Source organism: Schistocerca americana, chromosome X (genome assembly GCF_021461395.2).
Source record: "Schistocerca americana isolate TAMUIC-IGC-003095 chromosome X, iqSchAmer2.1, whole genome shotgun sequence".
In the NCBI taxonomy this organism is placed as follows: domain Eukaryota; kingdom Metazoa; phylum Arthropoda; class Insecta; order Orthoptera; family Acrididae; genus Schistocerca; species Schistocerca americana.
In genome coordinates this window covers 940,683,457-940,708,552 of record NC_060130.1, presented here as the reverse complement: position 1 = coordinate 940,708,552, position 25,096 = coordinate 940,683,457, and the positions used below count along the sequence as shown (strand labels likewise).

General features: G+C 37.5%; 1 protein-coding gene across 2 annotated transcripts in view; it reads right to left on the bottom strand.

The window, feature by feature from the left end:
• LOC124555646 (neither inactivation nor afterpotential protein G-like) overlaps window positions 1–23,489 on the bottom strand; it is a 242,042-nt gene extending 218,553 nt beyond the window's left edge. For both annotated transcript variants that reach the window (XM_047129629.1, XM_047129630.1), the window contains exons 1-2: window positions 23,368–23,489; window positions 23,154–23,276 (exon numbers count right to left, since the gene is read on the bottom strand). In XM_047129629.1, the coding sequence (XP_046985585.1) occupies window positions 23,154–23,276; window positions 23,368–23,404 (160 nt within the window). In that variant the 5' untranslated portion in view covers window positions 23,405–23,489. The remainder of the gene's footprint in view (window positions 1–23,153; window positions 23,277–23,367) is intronic.
• Window positions 23,490–25,096: the final 1,607 nt, after the last annotated feature.

The window sequence follows — 25,096 nt, the reverse complement described above, 5'->3', positions numbered from 1 at the left end:
CATTGTGTTATTCACCAAACCAGATAACCCCAAGCTGTCAGTAACAGAAATGAAGTACTTGTTTAAGAGGTTTGTAACACTGCATGCACTTGTTACGAAACTCTCTTTTATTTTTGGAGCTATATGTTCCTCTTCCTTTTTGGTCCCACCTATCTGTCTTCACTATATCCCATACAGTTTTTATTTTGTTGCCTGATGTGATTATCTTCTTCTCATAATAAAGCTGCTTTGATTTCTGGATTACTTCTACAATATTTTACAGTATTTTTAGTAATGCATTACAATGCAACATCAGAGCTGTTTCTAGATAGTAGATGCAGTCTTCTTATTGTCCCAAATGATATCTTTATTCTTTGTGTAATCAATGGTATTCATTTTACTTATGTGTGATTTGAATTACCTTTAGAGGAAAAAAATTTTCAAAAGTGGAGGTAACTTTAATAATGAATGCTTTGTATTTTCCATTTGAGACAGAAGTATTGTAAACATCTATCGAGTTCAACATTTAACACAAGATGCTGTGTGTCATGATCAGATAGCCCATTCACTATTGGTTTTGTGATATGACTTTTTTCTCTAGATTTTTTGACTTGGGCTTTCCAAGCCTGTCCCTCATCCTTCAAAATTTAATTAAAAAGAGTGAATAGATGAATAACATGAAATTCACTACGACTTCATGAAAATGCACATAGGTATTTTTCCATTATATTGTCTCTTCAATGTCATATAAAGTAGATAATATGACCAGTGATAAAAAATTATAGATTAAAAAATGTGTGTTAGCAGGATTTGCACCGTTGCCTCAATTACGACCCTCTTGGTATGTGCAATCTCTAACCACTTGACCACAATGACATCTTACAGCCCGGAACTTTGCGTAGATACATCAGTTACATAATAGCTGTGTAATACTTATGTTGCAATTTTCTAGGAATTTCCAGAGTAGTGCACCCTATTACTTGTACATTATGTTGTTTTAATGGCCTACTAAAGGCGTACAAAGTTTGAAATAAATTCATGATCCCAACATCATGGCCTCCACTTGTAAGCTTAATATCAAGTATAAGGCAGGACTGTATGGAAAGCAGCATGGTTTAATGCAATTTAAGGCTGTCTAGTTTAACAGCTATTTAAAAAGCCATGATTGCATAATACTAACACTAATTATTCAGAGACGAATGGAAAAACTGGTATAAGCCAACAATGGGGAAGATCAGTTTGTGCTATGGTAAAGTCTAGGAATATGCAACAAAATACTGACTCTTTGGCATCTTAGAAGATAGACTGAAGAAATGCAAATCTACACTTAGAGCATTTGTATGTTTATAAAAAGCTTGTGATAATGTTTACTGAAATACACACTTTGGAAATTTGAATGTAGCGGGGATAAAATATAGGGAGTGAAAAGTTATCTACTGTTTATATAGCAATCAGACTGTAGTTATAAGAGTTGAAGGATGTGAAAGGATGGCAGAAGCTGAGAAGGAAGTGAGATAGGGTAGTAACATATCACTGATGTTATTCAGTCTTATACTGAGCAAGCAGAACAGGAAGTCAAAGAGAAATTCAGACACAAAATTAAAGTCCGGGGAGAAGAAACAAAAAGTTTAAGCCTTGCCAGTGACAATGTAGTTCTGTCAAAATTGGAAAAAGACTTGGATGTGTTGTGTAGATGAGTATTATGAGCACTTGTACTGTGTAGTTTTGTTATTGTGTTGTTGGGGTGAAAGGAAGGGAGGGGGTGAAACCTGGTGCTAGCACATAGCCCACTTCTCTTCAATGGCACCCGGAGCTCACTGAGCTCTATGTCCCCAACTGACAGATGGATCATCATCAACAGTGTCACATTCCCTCACTTCGTAAGATACCTCACTTCATGACACCCTGTGAAGAAGTTTAGAATTTAATTGTGGGCAATGATGCAAATATTGGTGATCAGTAACTTTATGCAGCCACCTCTCCTCCCCTTGCCTTCCAAATACTGGTAGTGAAAATTTTGCCACCACGAGGATTCATACCATCTTACCTATGAGCTGAGCATTACTGCATAGGCGTTCTTTAGCTATCTCTGCTATAGAGGTGAGTTTATGTGTCATGTAAAATAGGAAATTATTGTTTTCCAAAGGAACTGGGATTTCTGTGTCTGTTCATAATATGTATAAACAACAGAGCAATACATGATATCAAACGATAAAAAGAGATTTGACACCTGAGGAAAGAGTGTAACTCAGAGCAGCCATCACCAGGCTTACACAATTCATAATATAAAGGGATATGGTTAATAGCAAAGGGGAAAAACTGTAATGTTTGATAGATGCTAAAAATACCATAATTAGTTTTAAAAGCGGAAGGTTGTGTGGGATGAGTTAGAAAGAAATAAATTAAAATTTTGTGACCGAAATATATTATGAATGAACTGAAGGATCAAAACTCTGAGTTATATCACTTTACAAATCTCAGAGAAGTGACAGTGGGCAAACACAGTCAATGAAAGATGAGTTGAGAAAAGACTGAGAAACTATCTGTGGCATCTAAAAACCAGTACTGGTATGGGGAATTGTTGGAATGTGGAAGCATGTAATCTGCTAAACAAATTCTGTCCACAAAAATGTACCTTTTGTCTTTACCTCAGCAGAATGTTGTTATGCTTCTTACTGAAATATTTTTCTGAATATTTTTAAAAAAACTGAGAGTAATGTAGCTTGTCTCAGCATTTGTGGATCATGTGTATGAAAATTACTACATTAAAATGCCTGTTAGTAGCCACACTGTTCATTTGCAAGTTGCTTCAAGGTGACATAACATCTCTGCTAAATTTGGGAAACAAAGCAATCATGAAATTTAAACTATCACATCTCAAGTGATCATTTAAGAATACATTCTGTAATAAACCACAAAAGAAAATTCCATAAGATTCTTTTACTATCAAGTAGCCATGATAGGCACTGTGGAGGTTTTCAGCCAGACTATGTGAACAAAACAGTGTGTACAGTTAAATTATGTGATTTATAATGTAGAGGAAGAGTCAAAAGGCTCAGTAAAACATAACTGTGTCATAATATTAAGGGGCAAAAACAGAAAAAGAGTAATAGAAGAGAATCTATATATTTCAACAATGCACTTACCAATTTGTTCTGAAAAACTATACACACAGAAGTTATCAATACAGTACTTTTCTCTTTTTACATTTATTATTTTTATTTTATTTATTTATTTTTTGTGAGAGCTTACAGAAGAAAGTTTAAGGTTTAGCACACTGTGGACAAAGAGGTCACAAGAAATGAAACAAAATCCCCTTTTTAGAGGAAGCATCCCAGCATACCTTAAGCATTTTAAAGAAGCCACAGAAAACCTAAATATGAATGAGGATTTGAAATGTCATATTCCAAAATGCAAGATCAGTGTCTTACAGCCAGCTGTACCATCTTGCTCACTGTGGATAATGTAGTGGTTGAACAAAAAATTAAGCTTCACCATAGGAAAAACAACCAAAAAGAATATAATAAACTTCAAAAAGCACCCAAGGTAAGCAATGCTATATTTTTCCAGTTGTCCACCATAATGTTCAGTCTATAAGAAATAAAGTACAATGACCATAAGATAATTTGTTGGTTTGCATTACGGCAAATTCATGTAGAGGGTCTGAAATAATATATACAGCTTTTAAGTCATGCAGCCTACGATGCAATTGTTCCAGAATCACGATGAGAGGTGTTACATCATGCATATATATCATGAAACGAATTGTGCATAAAGCTAGAAACTGCATTATTTCATTAACTGAAGAAATACAGTTGTTAACTATAATTATTGTAATAATCAAGTAATACATGAAATCAATTCAAGTAACACAAATGTGGCTTCATTCATAAGCCTCTGAACAACAATGGAAATAAGCATGACTCCACATGTAACAAGACAAAAGAATCATACAGAAGGTGCAACATAAGTGATACACAGAAGAGCTGATGTCAGTGGTAAAAACATAGTGAGAAAGAGTCAGCACTGCTCTACAAATATACAGACGCAAGTCACTGGGAGAGAACATGGCAGAGACCGTGCCACGTGCACACTTCCTACAGGTGGCCTCTAGTGGCTGGCCCTCACTGACACAGTTGGTGGTTGATTTAAGTACACATGCACAGTGACACTACACTCAGTGCACTCACACTTGAGCACACTAGTAGCAGGATGGAGCACACCTCTAAATCATCCGAAGAGGGCACCCTGAAACACATATGAATAGTGGCCACAGCCAACAATGGCACACACTGGAGAATGTAAGGAAACTGGGAAAATACATGCACAACCAAGGGGCATTAGGAATTCGAGAAAGGACTGGGAAAGTCTGCATGAATTCATTCCCATGGCTGGTGTGGAGCATCTACATCTACATCTACATCCATACTCTGCAAGCCACCTGACGGTGTGTGGCGGAGGGTACCCTGAGTACCTCTATCGGTTCTCCCTTCTATTCCAGTCTCGTATTGTTCGTGGAAAGAAGGACTGTCAGTATGCTTCTGTGTGGGCTCTAATCTCTCTGATTTTATCCCCATGGTCTCTTCGTGAGATATAAGTAGGAGGGAGCAATATACTGCTTGACTTTTCGGTGAAGGTATGTTCTTGAAAGTTTAACAAAAGCCCGTACTGAGCTACTGAGCATCTCTCCTGCAGAGTCTTCCACTGGAGTTTATCTACCATCTCCGTAACACTTTCGCGATTACTAAATGATCCTGTAACCAAGCGCACAGGGGTACAGCGACATCCTGGGAGCTGCCTGTTCTCAGGAACACTGCTCACAACCTTATGCTGTAACATGGTGAGAATGACTACTCTGGGAGAGAGGTTTGCATGGACATCAACAAAACACCATTGAAAGCGTAGAGGAAATACCATAAGTCTGAGTTCTGACCCAGTGGTTTATCTGGCCATTTGAATAAACCAAACATCATGGCAACAAACTGGGTCAGTGGCAACAGTAGCTGCTATTCATGCACTAATAATTGGGAAACCCTTCACTGCAACTTGTATTTCAGTATCATGATGGAAGGAAAGCAATTCTTCATGATCAAAGTTGGGATCAGGAACCCCAGGAAGGCAGAACAAGGCATCCACATTGACATAGCAAGACAAGAACAGTGCCCATTGTTGGAGTTGGTGTGCTGCTTTGTCAGGCAAGGAAGTGTGAGGATTGAACAAGGAAACCAAGAGTATATGGTCAGTAATAAGGTGAAACTTGGAGCCATACAAAAATCATGAAATTTCTGGACAGCGTAGACTATGGCAAGAGTCTCTTTTGCCACCTGAGAGTAACGCTGCTGGGCCAGAGTGAGAGATTTATAGGCAAAAGTAACAAGTCATTCAGAGCCATCAGCATATTGGTGTGCTAGGACAGTGCTGAGGCTGTACTGTGAGGCATCAGTTGCCAAAACTATGAGCTGATCCACAGAGAACATAGCTAAACAAGGGGTTGAGAGTAGTCTGGCTTTCAACATTTGAAAAGCACACTCATAATCCTGGCTCCAGCGAAAAGGTACATTATTACATAACAAGGCATGCAACAGGTGGGCCAATGTGGCTGCCTATGGCAGGAATTCATGGTAGTCAGCTATCTTTTCTAGGAAGGCCTGAAACTCCATCATGGATGAGGGACGGGAAATAGATGTAGCAGAGGAGATGAGATCTGGCAGAGGGCGAATCCCATCCCGTGAGACCTTGAACAACAAACAAACATAGGTGGTTGAAAAAACTGACATTTTGTGAGGTTACAGTGCAAGACTGCAGACTGTAAGACAAAAAACAAAGTCCACAATTTTTTTAAGTGATCAGTGGACAAGGAGCCCATGGCAATAGTATTATCCAGATAATTAATGCAACCCATGGCAGGTATAGTCAGTTGCTCAAAAAAATCACTGTAAAATAGCATCAATGTTAGCCACATAAGAAGAAGACACAAAAATATTGATAGAGACCAAAAGGAGCTCAATTCAATTCAGTTTGTTGTTACAAATTTTAGACCAGTTATCTGGAAACTCTAAACAAGTTGTACATGTTCGTTAATCATGGTGACATACAATGTTTTATATTGTGTATGTAATAGTAAATCATTTTAACAGCAGCCATTAGGAATATTGATGTAGAAGTAAAACAGAACATTTGAAAAATAAGATTCAGTTAAAAAATAACATAAAATAAAGGGAATTAACCCAAGCTCGAAGTGACAATACCAGAGAACGAAAGTTGCTACTCACCATATAGCGGAGATGCTGAGTCGTGATAGGCACAACAAAAAGATTCACACAATTATAGCTTTCGGCTACTAAGGCCTTTGTCAGCAGTAGACACATATACACACATGCACACACACGCACACACACACACTCATGCAAACACAACTTGCACACATGTCTGCAGTGTCAGAGAGCTGAAACCACACTGCGAGCAGCAGCACCTGTGCATGATGGGAGTGGTGACTGGGTGGGGGTAAGGAGGAGGCTGTGGTGGGGAGGGGGAGGGATAGTATGGTGGGAGTGGCGGACAGTGAAGTGTTGCAGTTTAGACGGAGGGCAGGAGAGAAGGTGCAGAGGGGGGAGGGGATAAGTATCAGAAAGGAGAGGTATAAAAAGAAGAAATAAAAAGAAATATAAAGACTGGGTGTGGCGGTGAAATGACGGCTGTGAAGTGCTGGAATGGGAACAGGGAGGGGGCTGGATGGGTGAGGACAGTGACTAATGAAGGTTGAGGCCAGAAGGGTTACGGGAATGTAGGATGTATTGCAGGGAAAGTTACCACCTGCACAATTCAGAAAAGCTGGTGTTGGGGGGAAGGATCCATATGGCACAGGTTGTGAAGCAGTCACTGAGATGAGGGATGTCATGTTTGGCAGCATGTTGAGCAACAAGGTGGTCCACTTGTTTTTTGGCCACAGTTTGTCAGCAGCCATTCACACGGACAGACAGCTTGTTGGCTGTCATGCCTACATAGAATGCAGCATAGTGGTTGCAGCTTAGCTTGTAAATCACATGACTGGTTTCACAGGTAGCCCTGCCTTTGATGGGATAGGTGATGTTAGTGACTGGACTGGAGTAGGTGGTGGTAGGAGGATGTATGGGACAGGTCTTGCATCTAGGTCTATTACAGGGGTACGAGCCATGAGATAAGGGACTGGGAGCAGGGGTTGTGTAAGGATGGACAAGTATATTGTGTAGGTTCGGTGGATGGTGGAATACCATGGTAAGAGGGGTGGGAAGGATAGAAGGATAGTGGGCAGGACATTTCTCATTTTGGGGCATGATGAGAGGTAATCAAAACCCCAGCGGAAAATGTAATTCAGTTGCTCCAGTCCTGGATGGTACTGAGTTACGAGGGAAATGCCCCTCTGTAGCCGGGCTGTGGGATTTTGGGAGGTGGTGGGAGACTGGAAAGATAAGGCACAGGAGATTTGTTTTTGTACAAAGATGGGAGGATAATTACAGTCAGAGAAGGCTTTGGTGAGACTCTCGGTATATTTTGAGAGAGACTGCTCATCATTGCAGATGTGATGATCACGGGTGGCTAGGCTGTATGGAAGGGACTTCTTGATATGGAATGGGTGGCAGCTGTCGAAGTGGAGGTATTGTTGGTGGTTAGTAGCTTTGATATGGATGGAGGTACTGATGTAGCTATCTCTGAGGTGAAAGTCAACATCTTGGAAGGTGTCTTGGTGGGTTGAGTAGGACCAGGTGAAGCAAATGGAGGAAAAGTTGAGGTTCTGTGGGAATGTGAATAAGGTGTCCTCACCTTCAATCTAGATAGCAAAGATGTCATCAAGTCAATAACTTCCATCTTACATTACTAGATATGTTACTGGCAGCCTCAGAAGAAGTCCAGGTTTGCCGACTATCTACAACTATATCTATTTCTAATCCTATTGTTGCTACACTATTCTACATCACCCACACTGGTATGTGCATTGTGAATGTCTCAGCAATCCTCATGAGGAAATGCTTCCTTGTGACTTGTTGACTTTATTTTGATATTCAGAGTGTCAACTTGATCTTATAGACTGGAAGTTAGCAGTTGCCTTTTAGATGTCCAATAAGCTATCATATTAACTTTATTCCACAAATTTGGTCACTTACAATTGCTGGCAGATCACAGTCTAATTGTCTGCAGTCTCTTTCTAACTAAAAAAAAATGGGCATCTGAGAACGACCTGATCAGCAAAACCTTCCTCTCCACATTCACAGGTTGGTGTGTTAGTACATCCCACTGAATGCAGATGTTTGGGATATGGCCCATGGTGCACCACACCTTGAGTATGGGCAATGTTGCACAGTTTGAACCTGTCCCTGATGCTTGGGAATATGCTGTAAATACATCTTGCAGTGCTCCTGGTGTCCCAGTCAGACTGCCATTAATCAAATGTTCAGGATCGTAAATGTCTTTTATCAGTAAAATGCATTCCTCTGATCTCATATACACAATCATATTGCTAATGCCATTAGCAATTCAGCACTGCCTTGTAATGTACCAAAGTATCCATCAGACATACCCAAGGATCACAAGTAAATCCTCTACAGGTGGCATGTGAAAGGTGCTGGTGAGCCTCAGAAGTATGCTCCACTGAATTCTTCACAGTATTGTTTTGTAGTTGCCTAGTCTAAGGCGATGCACCCAGACACTTGCAGCAAAGCCCACAATGGCACTGAAGATAGCTTGGTGATATGACCGCACCACATGCAACACTAATTTATGGTCAGCAGTACCAGCACAGGAAATCTTATGCATAACTTTGGCTGCATTCTGAGTAAATAATTGTATGTGTTCTAGAAAGTTTCTTTTCTCATCTAGAAGAATGTCTAAATATGTGTAAACAGTGCTGCATTTTGCAGGTATTTTCAAGCCTTGGGGAAGGATTTCTGACAAGAGAAAGTCTTCCCTTCAGAAGTATGTATGTGGTTTTATGAACAGCTATAGTAAACTTGTTGCTATTGTGCCAATGCTGCATTTGAGGAAGCACATCATTTGCGTTTTCCTCAAGTATCAAACTGGAGTCTGCAGACACAACTACTAAGATGTCATCTGCATATGTGACAACACCTTCAGTAGCATCCCAGTCTAACAGATGTAATAGGTGCACAATACTAAGACCGCATAACAGTGGCCTTGAGGACAGTCCTTGGTAACCTTTCTGATTATCACATTGTGTCCTGTAGGCCATTGGATGCTATGTCCACTACAATAATCTACAAAGCTCTTATACAGACATTTGGGGACCCTGAGAGATCTCAAAGGCATACGAACACTGCTGGCCACCGAAGACTGTCAATCATGAGTACAACTGCATACTTTGCTGTCAAATTTTCTACAATTCAAAAGCAGTATTAACTGCACCATCTATAGACTTCCCTTTTCTGCTACCAGTTACACAGTAGATGTTCCTTAATGAAATTTTTACCCTGCAGCAGGGTGTGTCCTGTTATGAAACTTGCCGACAGATTAACACTGTGTGCTAGACCAAGACTTGAACTCGGGACCGAGTTGAAGTCTCAGTCTAGCATACAGTTTTTATCTGCCAGGAAGTTCCAGATCAGTGCACATTTAATTGTAGAGTGAAAATTTGATTATGGAAACATCCCCCAGGCTGTGGCAAAGCCATGTCTCTGCGATACCCTTTCTTCCAGGAGTGCTAGTTCTGAAAGTTTCGCAGGAGAGTTTCTGTGAAGCTTAGAAGGTAGGAGATGAGGTACTGGCAGAAGTAAAGGTGCGAGGATGGGTCATGAGTCATGCTTGGGTAGAGCACTTTCCCACAAAAGGCAAAGTTCCTGCGTTTGAGCTGTGACGAAGTAAGCTGGGATATTTTTTATTTCCCCTCTTGTTTTGCCATCTGCCTCCTCAAAATTCATTTTTTCACTTTTAACTAATTACCATTGAAATACGTGAGTATAATCTGCATTTTCATAAAAGAGAAAGGTTGGCCCTCAGTTTTAAAGATTACAACAGCAGGTCTAATTTTGTGCTTAGTTTTATGTATGTAATAGATTTTTAAATTTATTTTGACTATTACTAGTTAGTATCTTTTGTTATAGGATGAAATTAGTAATTATTTCATAACTTAAATTCTATTGCTGACTTATAAACAAATATAAATTCTGTACTAATTGTTAACATTTGGAGGAACAACTAGTAGTATTCTTAAAGGATCTATTTGGCTCCATTCGAAAACATGTTAGCAAAGCCAGCTCTATTATTGTGGTGATATCAAAGGGCCCGGTTTTTGGTCACAAGACACTCAGTCCATAGCCAAGTTTCAGACAAGAATCCCGTATAGGTTAGATCAACAACAATGCATCAACTTAACTGTGAAATAAGTGTTACAGCAATAGTCCATGTGTTAAAACAATGACAGTGTCCGTTCAATTTATTTGAAAAACTGTGAAATGTGTGGTTAGGTTTTTACTGCTCGTAGATGTTCAACAGTAAACTATTGTAGCAGTATGTAGATGTTTGCCTGCAACCTATTAATGAGACTTATCGAAAGTTAAATAATAGAGCACTGGCCATATAACTGTGTATTTTTGGGGGGTTGTGAAGAGTGATAGTAAAGAACTATGAAATGCAAATATGCACCTGTTGGCTACATCATTTAAAGTAGTCACTGCTCTACTTCCACCACCACTTTTTCAGCCAGTGTATCAATTCAGTACGTCAACAATGAGGACAATGAACAAAGAAATAAAGCAGATGAATGTCACTTATGATGCCCCGGGTGAGGACTATTGTAATTGGGCACAATAGTTTAAAACTTGCAAACTTTGAACAGTGAACTCGAGTGGTTTACAGTACAGTTTTAATGAAGGAGATGCAACAGCCAATCAGCACATGAGTTCCATGGCCACAGTAGGACAGCTGTCAGTCAGCAAATGGGTTCTATTAAAGCAGCCACTGAGTACAGGAGCAACCAATCAGCATGCAGGTGGACACAGAGGTAAACAAGACACCTCACCGAGAGAATTACAACTTCCAGCAGATGACAAATTGAGATGACAACTGAAGCAGCAGCAGAGCAGCAGGAGGTGAGTGAATAAGAATAAGGTAATTTCATAGCAAAAACCATTTTACATTAAGTGATACATAATGAGTGGCCTTAACAAACGAGACAGTGTGACTGAGAACAAAGTTGTAGATGTTAAGTTTTTAAATGAACAGAAAGACCTAAGTGGGACTAATTCTGTAAACGATAGTGGTTATAAAGCAGACATAAGTGTAACTTTGAATGATGGGGACAAAAGTCCTATTCTAGATTAAATGATAAAAGCATCATCTACATTGTGTGGTGATGTGAGCAAAATGGATGAAAACAGTACTGAAGTGGATGAGATCGTTAAGGTTAAAGAGGAGGAATCTAGTAGCAAAAGTAAGCAAGGGCAAAAGTTTGTGGCAGATGGAAAAGTGGAAGTGGAGTTAAGGCAAATTATGAGTAGTTTGAGTAGTATGTGTATGAAAGAAGACATTGTAAGGTGGAAAATAGTATGAAAGAAGACATTAGTAGGGTGGAAAGTAGTATGAAAGAAGACATTAGTAGTATGAAAAAGAAAACTGATAGCATTAGAACTGACATGGTTAACTAAAAGTATGAACTGAGGAAAGAAATTTAAAAGGAGATTAAGGTAGTCAGCTCTAATGTTTCAGAATTAAATAACATGGTTGAGGTGGTAGCTAAAGATTGTGATTAAAAGGTAAAGACAGTACTACATCACACTAATGAGAAATTAACATTGATGAGTAGTAAATGTGTAGAAGAGAGAAAGAAGCTTTGTGATGCCTATAGTAGGAGGGTGGAGGTTTCTGAAAAACAGTGTAAGGACAAAGTTAAAGCTGCCAGGAAATTTTGTGCTGAAAACAGGGTTAAACTTGAGAACCAAATCAATCAGATTAAAAATTATTTTGAAACGGAGGTAGAAACCAAGTGTGCCGTAGTGGTGGAGGAGAAACTAGTAAAAATAAATAAAAATGTAGATTCAAAATTGCCTGAAATGAATAACAAGATGGAAGAGGTGCAAAATAAAAAGCGTAGAGCATGTAGTGTCCCAAACAGTCCTTCATTTGTTAGCTGTAAAAAATTTAATAATTTTGAACCATATGGGGAAGTGCATCCACTGGATTTCATTAGAGAATTTAATGATTTGCCTGAAACATGAAATGACAAAGAGAAAATGTCATTTGTGAGAGGTTTTTTGAAAGGGGATGCTTATGGATGAGCAGCTTAGGTAGCTAATGGTTGTACTTTGTGGCATAGCTTTGAGAAAGCATTTTTAGATGAATATTGGTCCAAAGAGAAGCAGCAGAGAATTTTGAGTGAATTTTGGGGAGGAGAGAGATTTGACTCTAGGAAGGGTACTGTGAAAGGTCTCTCAGCTTTGGATAAACAAACTGAAATATTTGCACAAAGAGCTAGGTAGTGAATCAATAATTTTGAGTTTGGAAACTAAGTTGCCTCAGAAAGTTAGAGAATTGCTTGTACCTGCCTCTAGGGGTAATATTAGTGATTTATTGAGTTATGTTGATAAAGCGGAGAGGGTGATGCCCTCAGTGAAAGATCATAGGAGGATCGTAACAGAGTCTTGGCCTAGCATGCAGTTGTAATCTGCCAGAGAGTTTCAGATGTTCTTCAACTTTGGCCAAGACATTTAATAAACAAATAGATCTCTACTAAAAGGAGTATTCAAAACCAGAACTTGCTGACACTCTTTGTCCACAGGAACCTCTAGATATGCTCCAGACAAATCAACTTTAGAAAAGTACTGGCCATCCGATATTTTTGCCAACAGCTCCTCCTGGCGTTCAAGAGGATGCATATCGACAACCAACTGCATGTGACAGTAGCACCAAAGTCACCACAGAAGCAAAGTTTTGCTGACAGCTTCCAAACTACAACCAGCAGAGGTGACCATTCTTTAGCCATAACAAGTTGTACCACCCCTAGAGATTGAATTCTGTCAAATTTTGCTTTCACTTGATCTTTCGGGGTGACAAGTATAGGATGTTCACAACAAAAACAAGACCAAGCTATGGATTTCAAAAGCATATGAGCAGAAAAATTCATATCACACCCTATACCTCCCAAAAATGAGTCCAAAAACTCCTCACACAGTGTTTCCAATTAAGAATATGGTACCTGATTGGACACAAGGTGAACTGTGTTGGTGATAGAAATTCCAAATGAATAAAATGTATCCATTCCACACAAGTTCTCAATACCAGCATCAGCAACCACCAAAAATGTAATGGAACAAACCATTGATCTGTAAGAGGTAGATGCTGTAAATTCTCCCAAAAGTGAAATATTCTGACCAATTTCCATGTAACCAGTGGGAACAGTGGTTAGCCTAAACTCACATAGGTTTGAGAATTCGATAATGTCACTGTAGCTTCTGTGTTGATCTGTAGCTGGAGCACTTGGCAAAAAACAATTAACTCAATAAACAAGTTGGGAGAATTTCCATGTCAAACTATTTACATCAATGTCCATATGCTGAGCAACCTTCAGCAAATGACACACGGAGGTGATGTGGTCAGTATTTTGGGAATCATTACAAGTATCCCATCACTTAGGGCATGCCAAACATTCATGATGGACAAAACAAAAAGTTCAAGATGTAAACAGAGAACACTAATGGTGGTACTGTGGTAGTTACAGCTGCTTGAGCCAGGTTTGGTCTACTAGGCACTGGGCCTGCATGTTTACCACAGCCACTGTTGCTTCCTTCTGCAAGCTATATGTCGTCCTAGTGGGCACGTCTTGTGACACTACTACCACATTGCCCCATGCTTCAATTTGATCACATGCTGCCCAATAAACTTCAAAAGATTGTGCTAGTTGCAAAACTTCTGCCACTGGGGCTTCTCACAGAGTAAAGCCTTGTGACATACTTCCTTGTCTGGAGTCACACAGATAATTGTGTCGGATCATTATGGGTATCACTAACAAATTGACACTTATGGCTAAGACCGTGAAGTTCAACTGCCCAGGCCCTGTGTGGCTGGGCTGGTTTCTTGTGGCATTGGTAGGGTTCAACTTGTGCCACTATTTCGTGCATCTGTTCGTAATGGTAGTTGGACAATAAACTGCACACTTGACCAAAAGTAAGAGGTGCACGTTCTTACAAAGGGGCAACATGAAAGATATGCAGGTGGATAGATGAGTGGAATGGTACCCTGTCTGTTAATGGAAGCTGACAAAGTAGTCACTGTCAAAGTAAGCTGTTCAATCAGGGCCAATAGCATGGCATCTATAATGACTAAACTTGGTGAAGCCTCACTTAAAACTGCACATGTGGAAACCATACCATCCTCATTGGCAATTGTGTAACAACCAAGTAATACATAAAACTAATCCAAGTAACACAAAGATGGCTTTATTCATAAACCTCCAGACCATAATGGAAACTGATTTCTTACTAGTAATGGTACAGGGTACCCTCCACCATGCACCTTATGGTGGTTTGTGGAGTATCGATGTTGTTGTTGTGGTCTTCAGTCCTGAGACTGGTTTGATGCAGCTCTACATGCTACTCTATCCTGTGCAAGCTCCTTCATCTCCCAGTACCTACTGCAACCTACATCCTTCTGAATCCGCTTCGTGTATTCGTCTCTTGGTCTCCCTCTACGATTTTTACCCTCCACGCTGCCCTCCAATGCTAAATTTGTGATCCCTTGATGCCTCAGGACATGTCCTACCAACCGATCCCTTCTTCTAGTCAAGTTGTGCCACAAAATCCTCTTCTCCCCAATCCTGTTCAATACCTCCTCATTAGTTAGGTGATCTACCCACCTAATCTTCAACATTCTTCTGTAGCACCACATTTCGAAAGGTTCTATTCTCTTCTTGTCCAAACTATTTATTGTCCATGTTTCACTTCCATACAAATACTTTCAGAAATGACTTCCTGACAGTTAAATCTATACTCGATGTTAACAAATTTCTCTTCTTCAGAAACACTTTCCTTGCCATTGCCAGTCTACATTTTATATCCACTCTACTTCGACCATCATCAGTTATTTTGCTCCCCAAATAGCAAAACTCCTTTACTACTTTAAGTGTCTCATTTCCTAATCTAATTCCTTCAGCATCACCCGACTTAATTCGACTATATTCCATTATCCTCATTTTGCTTTTGTTGATGTTCATCTTATATCCTCCTTTCAAGACACTGTCCATTCGGTTCAACTGCTCTTCCAAGTCCTTTGCTGTCTCTGACAGAATTACAATGTCGTCGGCGAACCTTAAAGTTTTTATTTCTTCTCCATGCATTTTAATACCTACTCCAAATTTTTCTTTTGTTTCCTTTACTGCTCGCTCAATATACAGATTGAATAACATTGGGGAGAGGCTACAATCCTGTCTCACTCCCTTCCCAACCACTGCTTCCCTTTCATGCCCCTCGACTCTTATAACTGCCATCTGGTTTCTGTACAAATTCTAAATAGCCTTTTGCTCCCTGTATTTTACCCCTGCCACCTTTAGAATTTGAAAGAGAGTATCCCAGTCAACATTGTCAAAAGCTTTCTCTAAGTCTACAAATGCTAGAAACGTAGGTTTGCCTTTCCTTAATCTTTCTTCTAAGATAAGTCATAAGGCCAGTATTGCCTCACGTGTTCCAACATTTTGACGGAATCCAAACTGATCTTCCCCGAGGTCAGCTTCTACCAGTTTTTCCATTCGTCTGTAAATAATTTGTGTTAGTATTTTGCAGCTGTGACTTATTAAACTGATAGTTCAGTAATTTTCACATCTGTCAATACCTGCTTTCTTTGGGATTGGAATTATTATATTCTTCTTGAAGCCTGAGGGTATTTCACCTGTCTCATACATCTTGCCAACCAGATGGTAGAGTTTTGTCAGGACTGGCTCTCCCAAGGCCGTCAGTAGTTCTAATGGAATGTTGTCTACTCCTGGGGCCTTGTTTCGACTCAGGTCTTTCAGTGCTGGAGTATCGATATAGATGTAAATATAGTGTAGATGTAAGCCTCTCATGACCTGACATGTAACAAGCCATTAGAATCATACAGAAGGTGCAGCATAAGTGATACACAGAACAACTGATGTGAGAGGTGCAAACTAATAAAACATATTGAGAGTGAGACATCACTGCTTCATGAATATATAGGCACAAGTCACTAGTAGACAGTGCAGTGAAGACTGTGTCATGTGCACACTTCCTACAGGTGGCCTCTAGTGGCTGACCCTCACTGATACATTGGCAATTGATCTAAGTACACACATGTGGTGACATTACACTCAACACACTCACACTGACATGCACTGGTAGCAGGATACAGATATGGTAAATGAGAGAAAGACTAACTGCATTATGTATTTACCATTCCCAGTTAATCCAGATGGGTTGTGAAACATATTGTTGAACATCCTACACATTTATACATACAGCCAACAGCCATAAGCATAACCAAATGTACATCATTAACCATGAGTTATATAGTGACAAAAAGAAATAAAATGTGATGTTTTAGATAACCTTGGTCTTCACGCCACTCCAGTCAGGACTTAATATTAAAAATAGCTGTAGGAAATAAAATAAAAAGACTTACATAAAACGCGTTTACTGGAAGACAAAAAGGTCTGAATTTGTTACACAGCTAACCAATGAACCATCAGAAGATGTTTACATAGAGACTGCTACACATAAGAAATTCTCAAAGTTGATGTCAATATTTCAGTTTAGATTGGAAGAAGTAACTCAAAGTAACTGGTTGACCAAAGGAAGAGGGAAATTATCTGTGGATTTCAATCAACTCAGCAACATTAACAACCATAGTAGTCTTGCAAACAAAAACAGAGCAGTCTGTAACATAATTACGAGAAAAACACCAAAACATGCATATATTAGGCACAGGGGTACAAAACTTGATTCAAATAAGCTAGAAAATTTGGTTAATGTATTCTTCAGAAACATAAATAACAAGGCACAACAGAAATTTGAGAAGATATGGCCTGCACAAACACTGAACTACATAATGAAATGAGTGTTACTGATATCCATCACTGTGGAAGAACTTGGCACTGATGTACATAATATAAAAAAATAAAACCATTGCAAGTTTAGATGAAGTGCATGTGTGCTTGTTAAAGACTTATATCTTTCAGTGCATGTTATAAACTAATCTTTTGTCAGAGGTTGCTTCACTAAATTCTTAAAAATATATAAGTCCTGCTTTTTTGTATGGAAGATATATAAACCTCTCCTTAACCCCAATGTTGGTTTTAACACCACAGCACTTTACTACACATAGTTTTGTAAATACCTGCCTTTCTCCCACTTTTGAATGGACTTACCAAACTGTTTATAGGGGAATCTACAGTCTAATTTGTTCCATCGATTTTATTTGCAGATGACACATCTGTATTAATTGAAAACCAGGAGCCAGAAAACATCCCTCTCTACATAATAAACACAATGAACAAACTAGAAACATGGTTCCAACTGAATGGATTAAGATTGAACATTGCCCAAACCCACATGGTCCTATTCAGAACAAAACAGTCAAAGCCCCAAGAAATTAAAATAACTCATAAAAATCAGGATATAGAAGAAGTGGATTCTGTGAAGTTTTTAGGGTTAAACCTAGATAAAAATCTAAATTGGAATAAACATGTTGACTACCTGTTAAACAAATTATGTAGCTTTGCATTTGCTATGCAAATATTAGCTGGTGCAACAGACAGGAATACAAGGAAAATGGCATACCACAGCCACTTTCAATCAGTTGTAAGGTATGGTATTATTTTTTGGGGAAATTCAAGCAATATATTGCACACACTAAAGTTACAGAAAAGAATAATAAGGAACATGTGTACTACCCATCCAAGGACATCATGTCACCCACTATTTGAAAAACAACAGTTATTAACAGTTCCCTCCTTATACATCTATGATATTATCATCTTTCTACACAGCAATTTAGAGTTATTCGAGAAAAACTGTTTCAATCACACATATAACATGAGAAACAAAGACAATTTTATGCTTCCCACTCATCACTTAAACCGATATGTGCAGTCTCCTCAGTATATGGCAATGAAAATTCATAACAAGCTAAAAGGAAAGAATGTTCTGAGTATGAAACTAGAGACACTGAAGACAAAGCTATATGATATACTTGTCAAACGCTGCTACTACACTGTTGAGGAGTTCATGAAGGATGAACTGAACATTTGAGCAGGATAAAGTTACATATAGTCTTGTGTGTAAATTTAGCTGTCCTTCACAAAAGGGAGGAAAGAAAAATAAAAGTTTATATTAATGTTAAAAATTCTTTGTACCAATTAGGCCTAAGTTGTGTTATCCATTTTTTTATGTGTCTCCTGTACACTAATCATATGATTAGAAATTGTATGTTATGAGACAAATAAAACACTATTCACTACTATTCACTATTCACTTCAAACTATGCTGAAACTTGGCTTTTTTCACAAATGCAAATCATTGGCAGAAGTGAAAGAAATGGAAAGTGACAGAAAAAAAACTGGGATTGCCAGAAGATTGAAACCCAAACCTTGGTATTTATTGTTCTGACACTTACCCATTGTCTTGAGATCTCTTAAATAAAATCCAGAATACAGTAGCAATGGCATCCTTTAAAGAAATGTACTGAGCCAATACTGATTCTCATATATAGAAATGACTTTCCTGAAAGTGTAAAGCTTGAGAAAACAACACTATCTGCTGATAACTGTGAAATTTTCGTCAGCAGTAAAATACCAGACACATTAAGGGACGCAAAGGTGAAGAAACACATAAGTACATGTGCAGGTTAACAGAATGCATATGTATAAGAACAGCACTCCAAAGAATAATTTTGCTGCGGAGCAACCCATGTGCAGAAGCAACATACTTTATGTATGTCCATTCCTTAATTAGTACTTGTGAAGAACAAATGTGCATAACATCCAATTGACCTTTAACTTACATAAAGGAACTATGCAAATCATAGCAAAAAATTAAAGTCAAGTACACTACTTTAACTCTGGGAATACTTACAGCTCAATGTCAATCCATTTTTTAAACAATGATAATTATATAAAGAACACTGAGCAGTTCCCAAACAACAAATAAATACATGAACATTGGGCCTGATACAGCTGCTATTTAGGTTTCAATAGGAAAAGCAAAGTTAAAATCAAATAACATTATGAAACTGGCTTCTGCAGAAGACTGGAGATAAAACAGAATTTCATGCCCTCAGAAAAGTTGAAAAAGAGCATCTGTACAAAAATCAGTTATTACACAACTGAAATTAGTTACAATGAGATACAAATTATTTAGACAAATGCTGATTTTAGACTATTTACTGTTATAATGAGAAGACTTTGAACAACAGAATATTGAAACGAATATACAGACATGTAACATCACTAAGACATACTGTATGTATGTATATATGTGTGTTTAAACTACAGATGAATCTTGTATTTAAACTACTTGTATCTTTGGCAACATTCATGGGTGCATACTATCCATAGATGGATAAGTAATGAAAAACTGAATATTATTAAACTCCAGACACTGAGGATAAGAAGTCACCAAACTGTTTCAATTCTACTTAGGAAACCAAGACCATAGTTTGAGATGTCCCAGATTCAGCTGTAGCCAAGTGTGTCAACAAGCATCATTCAGATCTAAAGCAACACACCACAGAGATCCATCATGGTTCTGTGCTAGGTCTGATGTACATTAATTATTTCTCCCTAAGTGTCACTGAAGGGGAAACTATTTTATTTGCTTATTACAGCAATATTGTAATCACTGATGAATCACTAGAAATTGCAAAGGATAAAGTGGAGGTTATGCTAATGGAGAGTTTGAATGGGTAACAAATAATAGAGTGAATAAGACAAGTAAAATGGAGCCTTGGATAAAAAGAAAACACAGCTCTGCCAACTTGAAAATAAATAAAGTCATAGTATAGCACTACTTTTCTAGGTATGCCAGCTGATAAGTGCCTGAAATGGGATGAGTACATCAATGTCCTTTGGCAGAGGCAGTCTTAGGCACACTATGCCCTCCAAATTCTAGGTCTGTTTGTCTTCCATGGTAATTAACCATTTGACAATGTTTAAAAGAGTACATTTTAATAGAGTACATTCTCAGGCAACAGGCAAAAAGAATAACTAATGGATGGATTAAAGCATGATTATTACCAAAATACCTCAAAAGACAAAGGACATATATAATGATTAACATGAAGAAAAGGTAATTCTTAACAGAAAAATACTGACCAAGCCAATATACAGAGTTATTCAAAAATAATACCACAACTTTAGGAATTTAAAACTCTGCAACGACAAAAGGCAGAGCTAAGCACTATCTGTCAGCGAATTAAGGGAGCTATAAAGTTTCATTTAGTTGTACATTTGTTCGCTCGAGGTGCCATTGACTAGGCATCAGCGTCAGTTGATGCTAAGATGGCGACCGCTCAACAGAAAGCTTTTTGTGTTATTGAGTACGGCAGAAGTGAATCGACGACAGTTGTTCAGCGTGCATTTCGAACGAAGTATGGTGTTAAACCTCCTGATAGGTGGTGTATTAAACGTTGGTATAAGCAGTTTAGAGAGAATGTTTTCTGTGCCATTTCAGCCAATAAAGTTTTTGGTCCCTTTTTCTTCTAAGGTGCTACTGTAACTGGACTACAATATCTGGAGATGTTAGAGAATTGGCTGTTCCCTCAGCTCGAACAAGAAGCACAACAATTCATATTTCAGCAGGATGGAGCGCCACCACATTGGCACTTATCTGTCCGTAACTACCTGAATGTCAACTACCCGAGGCGATGGATCGGGCGCCAGGCAGCCCGTGACAGAGCACTTCATCACTGGCCTCCAAGAAGCCCTGATCTTACCCCCTGCGATTTTTTCTTATGGGGGTATGTTAAGGATATGGTGTTTCGGCCACCTCTCCGAGCCACCATTGATGATTTGAAACGAGAAATAACAGCAGCTATCCAAACTGTTACGCCTGATATGCTACAGAGAGTGTGGAACGAGTTGGAGTATTGGGTTGATATTGCTCGAGTGTCTGGAGGGGGCCATATTGAACATCTCTAAACTTGTTTTTGAGTGAAAAAAAACCTTTTAAATACTCTTTGTAATGGTGTATAACAGAAGGTTATATTATGTTTCTTTCATTAAACACACATTTTTAAAGTTGTGGTATTCTTTTTGAATCACCCTGTATTACAAACAGTTTAATATCTGATTATGAAACCATAACCAGTCATTGTTCATATCTTTTCAGACAAAGTAAAGCTGAATCTCAAATTTCTGAACTGAGAAAAGGTATTACATTATGTGACAAACTACCAAAAGACTTCAAAGAAAAAAATACGCATGCTCCTGCTAAAAATTTTAAAATTATTTTTTGGATAATTGTTTTTTATGTAATAGAAGATTATCTGCAACAAAATATTGCAAAATCATGATTATGAATAAAGTATTTGTTGTGTAACAATTGCATTGCAGATCTATAGATTTTTGTGGCTCAGTAACTATGTAAGGTAAGACAGTATATTAGAGTAAACTATAAGTTTTACTCCCTTTGCCAAGTATATTATAACTGTATTGCAAAAATGGCATACAGTGTAATTAGTCTAGAGATTAATAAAGTAGTAAAAGACATGTTGTTAGTATAACATGTGACTTCCTGAACATACCAAAATATGAGTAGTAACATTAATTGTCCCAAGTATCAGAGGATGTTTAACTGTAGCTATTAACAGCTATTAAAATTTGGGTTGTCTATCTTAACCCCCACTCCCCCCAATCTCCAATAATTTATTACATTCTTAGAATTTTGTGTTGTGGAAATTATTCATAAGTATAAATTAAAAATCCTCTCAAAAATTGTCTGCTAGGATTTCATTTATATGTTTGTTGCATGTGTGCTACTCAGCATAAGATTCTAAGGGACTATAATGTCCTTCCAGATGTCTCATATGTTTATATGGCCCCTTCTTCCTTCCTTCTTTCCTTCCTTCCTTTGTCTTCCAAACAAGGAGCTGTTTCTGCTGAATCCTTCCCACTTTATATTAAACCACATCCCAGTACCTATAATATTAAATATGCAGTGTCTTTTCCTGATATATTCTTTCCTTGGTTAATGAACTGCATTTACTGCTTTAACAGACTGCTAAAAAAACTGCATTTGTAAGAACACACCATTAACACAAAACACTTCCTAAACAATTACCCCTTACCACAGCCATATCAACTAGCTTAATTGATTATATATCTCACTAATAAATGATAAACTGGCATGTAGTTTGAAGTTCAAAATGCATTCATACAATTATTGAAATACAGAAAATAAAATTTTTGGATTATTAATTATGAAACAAAAAAGATGTGTGTCATTATATAGGGAAAGTCAGCCAATAATACAGCAGTTATACTGTAAAATAAATACTTCTTCTGACTGCAAAAAGAAATCATTTCAAATACTGGTAGAGTTTCTGGAGATAATCATTCCAAGTACTTAATGTGTCAAACTCTATGTGGAGTTCATATAATTTAGATTCAATAAAATCACCTATTACTGAATGGGATTACAGTAAGTCATTGCAGGGTATAGTTTTTTGTAGCAACTTGTTTTACATAATCATCTTGCAGCACAGATACCATAAATAGTTTGTAACTTTCTTCATCACAATGCTTGGAAGCAGAGAATGTGTTTTTAACTTGAAATATTTGAGATTTAGTGACAAGATGATTAAAATGTAATCTCAAAGATTCACTGCACATGACTATTCCAATATATTCTGAAATTTGTGTCATCATCACACTTTGTGCTAATGTTTTCTAAGTTGGAACCAGATAATTTTAGAGTGAGACCTATTAATAAAGCTCGGTTTTCTCAAAGATGAATGTGGAAACATACTCATGAGGTAAAGTTCCTTTCTATAGCACATATTTGCAATTTAATTAATAAATCCCATTTTTCAATAATGAACTACAGAGGTGAGAGATCCGAATAAAAGTCATAATGAATACTAATTTAAAGTTTCAAAGAGTATATGTGAGAAAGTGGTATACTGGGAAAAGCTACAGCATTGAATATTACAAGATTTGACCAGCCAGTATTGAAAAAGTCTCCTACCTATTATGTAATCATATTCACTCTTAGGATGTTGTATGATACCTTCCCATTTATTCATCCATTTTGAGTAGAAAGCTAAACTACACAGAGTACTAACTATCAGGATCAACACTGTGAGAGTCACTGAAAATAATGTGATCAAAGTGTTACACATGCTAGTTGGAAAAAAATAGCACCAAAAATAAAAATGCAATTATAACAACAGAAATATTACAGTTCATATTTAAAATTGTTTTGAAATATTGCATCATATTCCTTTCCTCTAAACACTGCACTGACAAAGTATACAGTAAGGTTTCTTGGGTGTGGTTACAGACAGCAGAGCCCTTTACAGGATTCACAAGCGAGGGTAGGGGGAAACTATTGACATTCCATTCCCTCTTCAAGAGGCTTCTGTCACTGTTCCAAACCACAGTAATTGATATAGGCTGAGTTAAGTTTTAATTAAAATTAATAAACTTTCTCTTTAAAAATTTGCAAAAAAATATCCTCAGCTAAAATTACAAATGGTTATTCACAGTCACAAAAAATTAATAGTAACTGTTTCTTGGCAGGTATAAAAAATTTATTTGCAGTATAATGGATACTTCATTATCAAAATATTTACACAAAAACAGTCCTGCAAATTATTCATATAATTGTTTCAGCCTAGTTTGAATATAATAATTATTTCTGCACAAGATAAACAATGCAGCAAACAACAAATGTGGACTGCTACTTGGCAAGTACTACAACAAACTAAATGTATTTACAGTAAAAAGAAACTCTTCCATTACTAAAATATTCAGAAAAGTAATTACATTATTTATTCAAATGATAATAAATATATATATATATATATATATATATATATATATATATATATATATATATATATATATATATATATATATATATATATATATATATATAATATATATATAATATAGAAATTTATTATTTCCACAGAAGAGGTGTAATGATGTTCAGGCAAACATATCAAATGGAAATGAAAAGTCTGCTGTATTTCCTACTTTTTTACACCTTCATAATATGAATCTGTAGGCAGATACATACTAGACACATTAGTTACATGTATCAGAAACAAAAATTGGGCTTTTACCCAAAATAGGTACGTTTACAAGTGCTTTGCTACAATTTATATCCTATTTTTTAATGAGATCTGTCTTGCATTGGCAATAATGTAAATAAAAAGGGAGACAAACATATTACTTCATTATTAAGGTTCAAACTCTTTGACCATATTTATGAATTGTAAAGTAATGCATATTAAGGGCTAACTACTTATTTATTTTTTATTTATCTGCTGTTAGACAATTTACTCTGTACAGATGTTGTCAGAAAATACAAGCAAGATTTCCATTACTCTTTACAGTGATTGCTCTTCTAGGCAACATTTGTTTTTATTTCAATGCATGAATTCATCAACTGTATAACACACAAAATAAGAGAAAAGCAATACCTCACATATAGTGGATCAGTGTGTCCAGCACAGTGATGCATAGCAGAAAACAGCATTCGCACTAGCTTTTGAGCACTAGAGCTTTTTCCAGCAATAGTACATACATTCACACACACAGCCATGCAAACACCCAAATGCACGTGTTGATGTGGCCATGCATGGGATTGTGCATTTGGGTGTCAGTGTGGCAGTGTATGTACTGTTGCTGGAAAAAAGCTAGTGCTTGAAAGTTTGTGTGAATGCTATTTTCTGTTATATGTTACTTCATGCATCAGTTTGCTATAGGTAAGTGGTTGCCTTTCCCTTGTTTTATGTATTGCTCCATCCAGGAATCTCTTTTACTTTTATTCAATTGTATAATGGTCACCACCCAGTGAATGAATTTTAAGAGGCCTTTTCCATGCTAGTGTGTTACAGAAATTTGTTGAATTAAGTTGCACATGCCATATACATCACAGAACACTGGTTGAGATCAGACCAT